The sequence below is a fragment of the Limulus polyphemus genome, unplaced genomic scaffold, assembly GCF_000517525.1.
Source record: "Limulus polyphemus unplaced genomic scaffold, Limulus_polyphemus-2.1.2 Scaffold649, whole genome shotgun sequence".
Classification (NCBI taxonomy): Eukaryota; Metazoa; Arthropoda; class Merostomata; order Xiphosura; family Limulidae; genus Limulus; species Limulus polyphemus.
Window position 1 is genome coordinate 265,976 of NW_013666259.1, and position 9,267 is coordinate 275,242.

The following is a 9,267-nucleotide window of genomic DNA, read 5'->3' on the forward strand; positions in this document are numbered from 1 at the left end:
CACACACACACACACACACACATACATACATAGAGTAAAGAAATGTTCAGCGTCAAGGTGACTGCTTGATGTGGAGTGTGAATGATTTTGACATTTGTATCTTTAATATTTCAAAAATTAATAATTGGAGGGGACATTACTACATTTCTGAAATTTTTGTTAATATTAATTGGAACATAGTGGAACTTTACAAATAGATTTTCTCCATGAATGAAAAAATGCATGACCAGGGCCTGGAACTGAAAAGGTGTTGCAGGCCTATATTTTTAGATCTAGATATTTGACAATAGAAAGTAATGGGAAAAATTAAAATAGACAATATCATTTTCAATACTAAGTTTGTTGATGTGACCCATCTTGGAACTACCTTGTAATCATGACATTGTTTCTTAAATCTAAAAGTAGTAATTATATATTTACAAAATTTGACAGGCTTTTAATAAACATTACTGTTAAAACAGTACACACAAGATCAGGGTTTTTAACTGAAGATTTTTATTGTCAATTTTTCTGTGAATTTTAAGTCAGTCTCAATGAAAGGTGATTTTCAAATGAAGAAAAATACTTTTCATCTTAGTTTCATATTTGCATTACTTCTAGAACTTTCTAAATGAATGTGGTAAAACTTTACATTTTCTTAATTTTTATACCCTAACACTAACTATTGTGAAATCATCAATGTACAGTAAAATAAAAAGTTAAAAAACATGAAATAAATTATTTTTTAATGCATAATTTAACAGGAGACCATCAATTTAATTATCTTCACAATTTCAAATGTTCATCTTTCAGTGTTTTATTTTTAATTTTGTGATTTTAATATGTGTATTTTGTACCATAGGATAGTCAAAAGCAAGAAATCACACTCGGAAGCTCATTAGATGTATCTCTTAGTCTTCGCACTCATGACATACTGCTTGTAAGCCTTGGGGAATTTTGCTCATTTGGATTTCCAAACAATAATTCATATAGCTTTTAAATGTACATCTTGGAGCATTAAAAAAAAATTCAGGCACAGAATGTTCCTAAACTACTAACATATAATTGGTTTTCTAGATAAGCTTTAAATAGGTTTAAATTCCACTGGGAGTTTAACAAAAAAGATCACAGACAAGGGATCTAAGACCAACTCTGTACTTAACACCTAACAAAGAAACATATCTAATAAGCTATATGTAGAGGAGGATATGCTCTTTCTATTGTAAGCATGTCAATATCAGAAGTGCATGTGATTAGATAACTGCTATGAAAGTTTGCCAAGGTAGGAAGGGACTTCTCTGAGTTTGATTAATTGATATCTCAGCAAAACAAGCTTAGTTTTATGTTGTTTTTTTATAATATATAGTTTGTATTTCTAATTGGTTGAATACTGAAAGCCTATTGGGGAAGATATAACATATGTAAGGTAAGGATTGGAGTGCAGATGCATCATGTGAAAGAGAAGTGAAAATTAAGGTTTTTAAATACTTCTGAAATAAAAACTTGGATAGTATAGATACTGGAATTATTCTGATGCAAAGTTTATTGACAACAATAATAATAAAAGTTGTTTATTTTGAAAGAAACTTTGTAAAGGTTCATGATGGTCACACTTTGACCCAACCATGCAGAAAAAGTTAAACTAAAATTTAATTGATTTTTTTAGAATGTATCCTTTTACCAGAGGTGTTAAATTCACAGCCTTGAAATCCAATTAAAAGTTATTTTGTTAATAAAACTGTTGCAGCTCTTTTGTTTTTTATAAACTGCAGAACCATATAATTAAACACTTCTGTTATAACTATATTAACTATAGAGGGGGGGAGTAGCATTATACTGAATATCAAAGAAATATTATCTAAGCAAGCAATTTAACATGCATGGTTTTCTAAACCTAGAAATCTCTGTCTAGTTTTATCTTCATTTTGGAATGAAATAAAACATTTAAAATGTGACCAGTAGTTTGAAATTGTATTGTTTAGTAAGCTATATATTTATATACGAGTTAAACTTTAATTTTTACCTCATCTATTTTTACTAGAAATTTAATTTTGGATACCTTTCTATTTAAACCTATTGCAAAGCATCTATTGATTTACACAGGCTCTTAATTTCATTGTTGTATTCTCCAAAGTAGTGCATGTGTTTTTGTTGAATTGGATTGTGTATATGATGTTAATTAACATTAGATGTTTTGATGTAATCCAGTATATTGGTATTGTTAGTTGCAAATAAGGTGCATCTATTATGTTAGTATTTTTTTATTTTAAAACTGTTGTATAGATTAGAAAAACTTTCAAACTTGTGATCTTTTTTTTTTAGCTACTCGGGTTTCTGGAACTGTGAAATGGTTCAATGTGAAGAATGGATACGGTTTTATAAACAGGTTAGTATAAATAACCTATAGTATAATGTTGAAGTCAAGTTGGTCATGTTTAGAAAAAATCATTGATTTTAAGTACTGAACTAAAACTTGTTTTGAGGTACACGAGTGAGTACCCAACTGAAGTTTACTTTTACACACACGTGTGTGCATGCATATATACATGTTAAAATTTTTCATAGTATTTGGTGCAAAAGAATAATTACAAAACTACAATTAAACTTGTAATGACATGTCCAGTCAAGTATTTCTTGAGAAATTTTTAGACACTAGGTGATACAATTGTCAAAAATGTGAATTATTCTGTAAAATGCATTTATATCTTTATTGTTTTTATACTTACTGTATATAATACTTTATGAAAATTATTGAAGTGTTAATTTATCACTAATATTGTTTGATGATTTACTTTATTATAATTTCTTTTCCAGGAGTAGAAGATTTTATGTTCAGCAAAATGAAATAGCATTTGTATTTGTACATCGTCAATTTTATAATACTTGTTAAACCACGATTAATAAGATAAAATGTAAATCGTCATAAACTCTGACCTATATTCATGCATAAAAATTTTTACATCTGATAGCTTTCAATATAAAAACTATGATTTTATGATAAGTTGTTTTTTTGTAATTGTATTATAAATGATCTTTAGCATCATTTTTGAAGAAAAATATAAATATTTGGCATGTCATTATTTAATACAGCCAAGAGTAAACTGGAATTTAACTTATGCAAAACTATTCTTAAGGCAGAATTACCTTTCATCTTTTTATTCTTTTAACATACATAGTTTATTTACTATTCAGAACTATTGATAAATTCAATAATTTGTTCAAGTAGTTTATGAGTGATTAAAGATATTTTCAAGCTACTTAATATTTATTTTTGTGTGCATATATTAGGTTCATACTTAGTTTGTTCAACCCCAACACGTCAATTTATTATTAAAAGTTCATTATTGTGACAACTGTGATTAATTGCTATTTTTGACTGTATTAGTTAAATGATGGTGATGCTCAAGTATAATACAAAAAATGTGATTGGAAAACCTTTTCTAGACTTGCCTAATAATTATATAAGTAAAAATTTCAACATTTTAAGGTTTTAAGAAAGAATTACAAAGTTGTATACATTTAGTCACTTATTATTTTTTGTTTTTATTTAGGTTCTTTGTATACATGCAAGGATAAAGACTGGTGCTAAGTTATTATTTTGTATTGCAGATATTCACATATGAAATGTTTTTATTTTAATCAATATGCCATTTATATTTTTCCACCAACCTTTAATTAAATAGAGTATAGGCATTGATTTGTTAGTATTGATGCCTTATGTTTGTCTCGGTTGTGATGGATATTGGTGAAAAGGTGTGTGTAGAAGTGTACAAAAAACTGGTAATATTTCACAAATATATCTTGTACCATAATGATATCAAAGATTGTATACAAACCTAAGTTTTTGTCTATCATGAAAGAGAATTAAACAATTATTTTATATTAACAGGGTGGATACAAATGAAGACATCTTTGTCCACCAGGTGAGATGAGTTTAAAAAAAATTTTAGAAAATTTTTAAGACTGGTATTTGTTTTTCTTTTCAGAAATCACAGTCATAATTCTGTACTGGAATTATCATTAATTCATAAGTATATTATTATGGAAATTATAACTTGTAACAGAAATGCACTAATTGTAGCATTGTTTTTTCAAATATATTTACTTCCTCCTCCAAGTTGGATTCAATTATGGTGTATTATTTGAAGGAAATTCCATTCCATTATCAGTTTTGTATTATTTAAGAGAGATGATTGGCTTTGGCTAAAACATTTGTTGTTTAAATCTGTGTTTAACTGGGAAGCGTATACTAAAATTTAAGTAATATCTTGTATTTAAAGTCAATAAACAAAAGCATTTGCTGCAAAAAACTGCTGTATGTTTTCCCCTGAGATATAGATGTATAAATCTGTCTTTGTACACATTAGTCTAAAGGCTACATTAACCTTTAGTTTTTTTGACTGAAGTAACATTTTTTTTTACCTTGTGCAAATGATTTTTGACATGGTGATTACAAGAGATTTAGTTAATTTTTAAATCACACACAGTAAAAAAGCAAATGTTATAATACATAAATATATATAAATATATAAAATACTGAAAGCGTAAAGTATTCTAAGTACTGACAACACTTCTTAGATCAGAAAATATATTTTTCTGTATGTAAGATGTATTTTTACTTGAAGATTTCGGTAAAAGTGCTGCCATACTGCTAGAATGTATTAACATAAGATGGGTTACTTTGGCATTTGCCAAAAATTGACTTTTCTTCTTCTTCCTTCACATTGTAGTTACAACATAGCTTCAGTTTACTGTACAGGTAAGATCACAGGTAGTGAATTAAGTTGGCTTTTGGTTTTAAACATTTATGACAGAATTCTGAGGTTAGCATTTTCTTTTTTCCTCCAACTTTTTGAGTCAGGGCAGTCCATGATAATAGTGGGTATATTTTGGAAGCTTACTGCTCATAAATACTTCATTAACATTATTGTTTTATTTCTGTTCCTAGGGTAGCAGATATATTTATATTCATCAAAACAAAAGTAATTTTTATGTGGATATTGCCGATAAGCAATATTTAGCAAGATGAAAGATAACTTTCATCATAGTAACTCTGATCTTAGTTTGTATAAAGATATTACTCGGGCAAAGCATATATTTATAACCAATTTTACTTGTTTATGGAGCCATAAACTAGATAATCAGACCCACTTGCTAAACTCACCTTTGATTAAATATTGCTATTGTGAGAAGAAATGAATTGGGAGATATCAGTGACATCCCTCCAATCTGGAAAGGGTTAATACAATCACTAAAATTATGAGATTATCATATAAATCCCAGGATTTGGGAAGCCACATTAGTGTATGGGATCTTGGGACAGGATTCCACGGATGTAACCTCTAACTGTAATTAGATGATCTGAAAGATGTACTGTTAGAAGTAAAACTAGGTGTGATACCACATGTGTAGTGTATTAATGTAGTTGATGCATAGTATTTGTCACAGAAACAATAAAAATAACCAGAATTTAGTTTTAGTTTAACATGATGGTGTGCTGCCAAATTCTATACCAGTTACAGTAGTTTGTATGGATATAACATAGAGATAATATAGACATTTAGGGTTCTAAAATAATATTGCCACCCCTCCAGTGGCATATCTTCAGACTTACAATGCACAGCACAGATAGCCCATTGTGTAGCTTTGTGCTTAATTACAAACAAACACCTAGAATAATAACTTGGGTGTATATCAATTTTAACGAAGCATGTTATCTTTCCTTCACTTCCTTTGAGTAATATTTTCATTTTGTATAATATTATCTTTTTTTTAGATTTCCAACACAAGCTATCTGTCAATTTTTATCATTCACAACAGGATGGAATGTCATATGTTACTCTGTTTCTCATCATGACTTAACATGAAATATATTTTTTAAGCATGCATGTGCACAAATTTCTGTTGATTCATAATCTGGTATATTTGTTTAATTTTCTTGAAAAATGCACATTTATTATTGTTGGTGAAGTTAACAACTAAAAGCTTAACTTTTGGCCATGTCTTCCACAATGCATAATTTACTCAAGGATTCATTAATTATCAAAACACATGGTTGTTATAACGTTTAAAAATTTTATTTTAAACATTCTGTATAAACTTTTTAACTGTAATGCTAACTTTTTAACATATATCAAAGTTTCTGATGTAACTTTATTTCAGATTAACAAAGTTAACATGCAAGCAGTAATGCATCATTTAGGGTGCCCAATGTCTAACCCCAAAACCATACACATGTGCAGCTGTATATGGGATACTTGCTATTTCTAAAAAAAATATGTATGTTAAGATTGTGTATTGTTGAATGTTCAAATAATGATGAAAGATTTATTTATAAGTCATCTGTCACAACAACACTATGTATACTTTTCCAGATATTTTATTCCAGACAATTCATTATTGTTTTGAGTGTGGTTACAATGATGTTGGAGCTATTAAGTTTTGGAAGCTTACTGCTCATAAATACTTCATTAACATTATTGTTTTATTTCTGTTCCAAGGGTAGCAGATATAACCAATCAAAGGAAACAAATAATAAAACCTTTTATTTATTAGGCAGACACATACTTAGCAAAAGTAAAAACTAGTATTTTGGATATTCTTGAAGTAGCCTAAATTTGGATAACATCATTTTATTTTGTAAAATAAAACTTTTGAATAATCATACATATCTTGCAAAGTTTAAAAAGCATTAAGGAATTCATAAGATAGTATTATTGTGTTAACAGCACCAACTTCTCCATTCTACTCACTGTGATGCATACCATCACTGTAAAAAGAAACATCAACTTTTTAAAAGTCAATGTTTAACACTGTAATTTCAGTTTTTTTTACATTAAAAAGATTTCTACTATAATATGTTATTTTTATATTAATTAGTATTGACCATATAGTCCTAAAATAACTTGAGTCAGTTAAAATAACCTCAGTATATACTATATATTTTTATTAATTTTTGTAACTTTACCATACAAAGTTTAAAACCCAATAAAGACTAAGTAATAACCACTCTAATTAGATAACATTAATTTTATTATTGTGACAACATTGTTTGACATAATGGAAGACTAATTTGCTACTTTTTACCAAACTCCTGTGACTTTTGGATTTATATCTCTATCATTGTATTTTTTATAAAGATAATGCTTGAAACAGTGGAACATATTTCATGTTGCATTACATAAACTTAATAATTTGAGCTAATAAGATTGTAACTTCTGCATTTTATTAAAACTTACTGTGTATACAGTGTTGAATTTTATTCCCAAGTGAGTGTTCAGATGAATTCTTTAAACTGGAACACGAATAAGAGGTTTCAGTTTAAGATCATCAGCTATTTATTTCACAAAAAAATCTGTAACAATAAAATTTACAACTTGTGGTTTCAGATGTTTAGATTTAAATATCTTGTACTTCAACTATTTAGAGCTTTGACTTTAAGGGTAAAAGGAAATATTCTACTAGCGGTATTGTAATTTTATTTTTTTCTCATAAAGAAAAATTACTTTCTTACTGTATTGATGAAGTAGAATATATTGTGAAGTTTGTTTTTGAATTTTAATTTTTTAGACTGCCATTGTTAAGAACAACCCAAAAAAAATCCTACGAAGTGTAGGTGATGGAGAAACTGTGGAGTTTGATGTAGTAGAGGGAGAAAAGGCAAGTGATAACTGTTATTATAATCCTAAATTATTTTTCATTTAATACTGAATAATTTATTTTGTAAAACCAACTATTACAGGTTTTAATGTAATTTAATCAAGTTATATGAGTATAGTGCATGGATAATGATCACATGATGAGGTAAGAACCTCATTTTAACATAGTTTCCTTTCCTTTTCAAATACAAATTTATTCTTTATTTTATGTGTAACTACTACTTGTTTTGCACTTTGGAATGTTTATTGAAATTTCATTACATTACAGTAGGAATATCCAGTAGTTACTAAATATGTATTTACAAAATGAAAACTATGCTTTATTTGTAGTTGAAGTTCAGTTATGCCTTTTTCATCGTAAGATCTTAAAAAGGCATGTTGCCACTTTTTGTAGTTAAGCCATTTTACAGATTTACTAAAAATTAGCATATTTTGCAGGTATGTGTGTGTGCTTATAGTTTAAAGTAGAAGTCTACAACTATGTTTTAAGATCCTTGGTATTAACCTTTTCACTACCAGCCCGTATCCTCCAGATTAACCATAAACCAGTTATACTATAACTTTTTTTAAATGTAAGTGTTTCTTCACAAAATGTTGCAGGTTATCAGTAAACATTGGGAAGCTCTCGTACACAAAATATCAAATTTTTTAATTAATGATTGGTGCTCGTGCATTTTTTTTAATTTTTTTTAATGTTGACTATTCAACATGCAATGTAATTTTGATTTCAAAATTAGAAATACTTTTATAAATCAGAAAATTGTCAAATATCACATGCAAAATCTCTATAACCTCTAGATAGTTATGAAACCTCTTTTTTGGAAAAAAACATTTTATCTCTATTGGTTTGGTTGATTTGACTGATCTTGTAACATAAAAAAAAAAAGAGGAAATGGGTGTAAATTACGCTTTTTTCTATTCTATTATGACACAACATAACTTATGTTATTTGATAGATTGAAACTTTGGCTTTCTATTGGTTACAAATAATATAGTATTAAACATCAGAGAGAACTATTGAAATTTGCAAAATAGAGGATGGTTCAGGTGGGAATGTCTCTGTAACTAAAGATATTACCAATATTGATAAGCTAGAATATAAAATAAGAACCTCTTATCCTTTCTATTTGCTGAGATATCGCTCTTTTACTGCATGAAATGCAGTTTCCTTGCTCACCTTTTTCTATTTTTGGAAATGGTTCCTTATATATACATACTTCTGTATATGACATGTGAATAACCAATCGAAAGCTCAGAATGTTCCCCTAGTGGTTTTCTCAACCATTTTAAAGTTTTAGGACACCATCTCATTCTTCCGAACCAAGATTTCAAGGAGTTAGGTTGTGTCTTTAGTCTGCTCAAAATATCATATTTTTTAGACTGAAATACAGTTTAGTTACTAAGCTTGATAAATTATAAATTCTGTGGTATCGATATAGTAATTTATGATTTTTTTGATTATTCAACTGTATATATATTTTAATAATAATCTATATACGTGTATAATGTATAATAATTGAAGTATGACTGTAAAGACAAAAGGTCAGTTTTATGTTATTGGATACAGTAACATGAGTACGCTGTGTCATTGTAACTTCTGTATTGTTAGCCAGGCTTTGCTGAAAGGTCA

The 9,267-nt window shown here is 28.1% G+C and overlaps 1 protein-coding gene across 1 annotated transcript in view; it reads left to right on the forward strand.

The window, feature by feature from the left end:
- LOC106459698 (Y-box factor homolog) overlaps window positions 1-9,267 on the forward strand; it is a 29,399-nt gene that overhangs the window by 3,096 nt on the left and 17,036 nt on the right. The window contains exons 2-4 of the mRNA XM_013919345.2: window positions 2,302-2,365; window positions 3,869-3,902; window positions 7,549-7,638. Coding sequence (XP_013774799.1) covers window positions 2,302-2,365; window positions 3,869-3,902; window positions 7,549-7,638 — 188 coding nt within the window. The remainder of the gene's footprint in view (window positions 1-2,301; window positions 2,366-3,868; window positions 3,903-7,548; window positions 7,639-9,267) is intronic.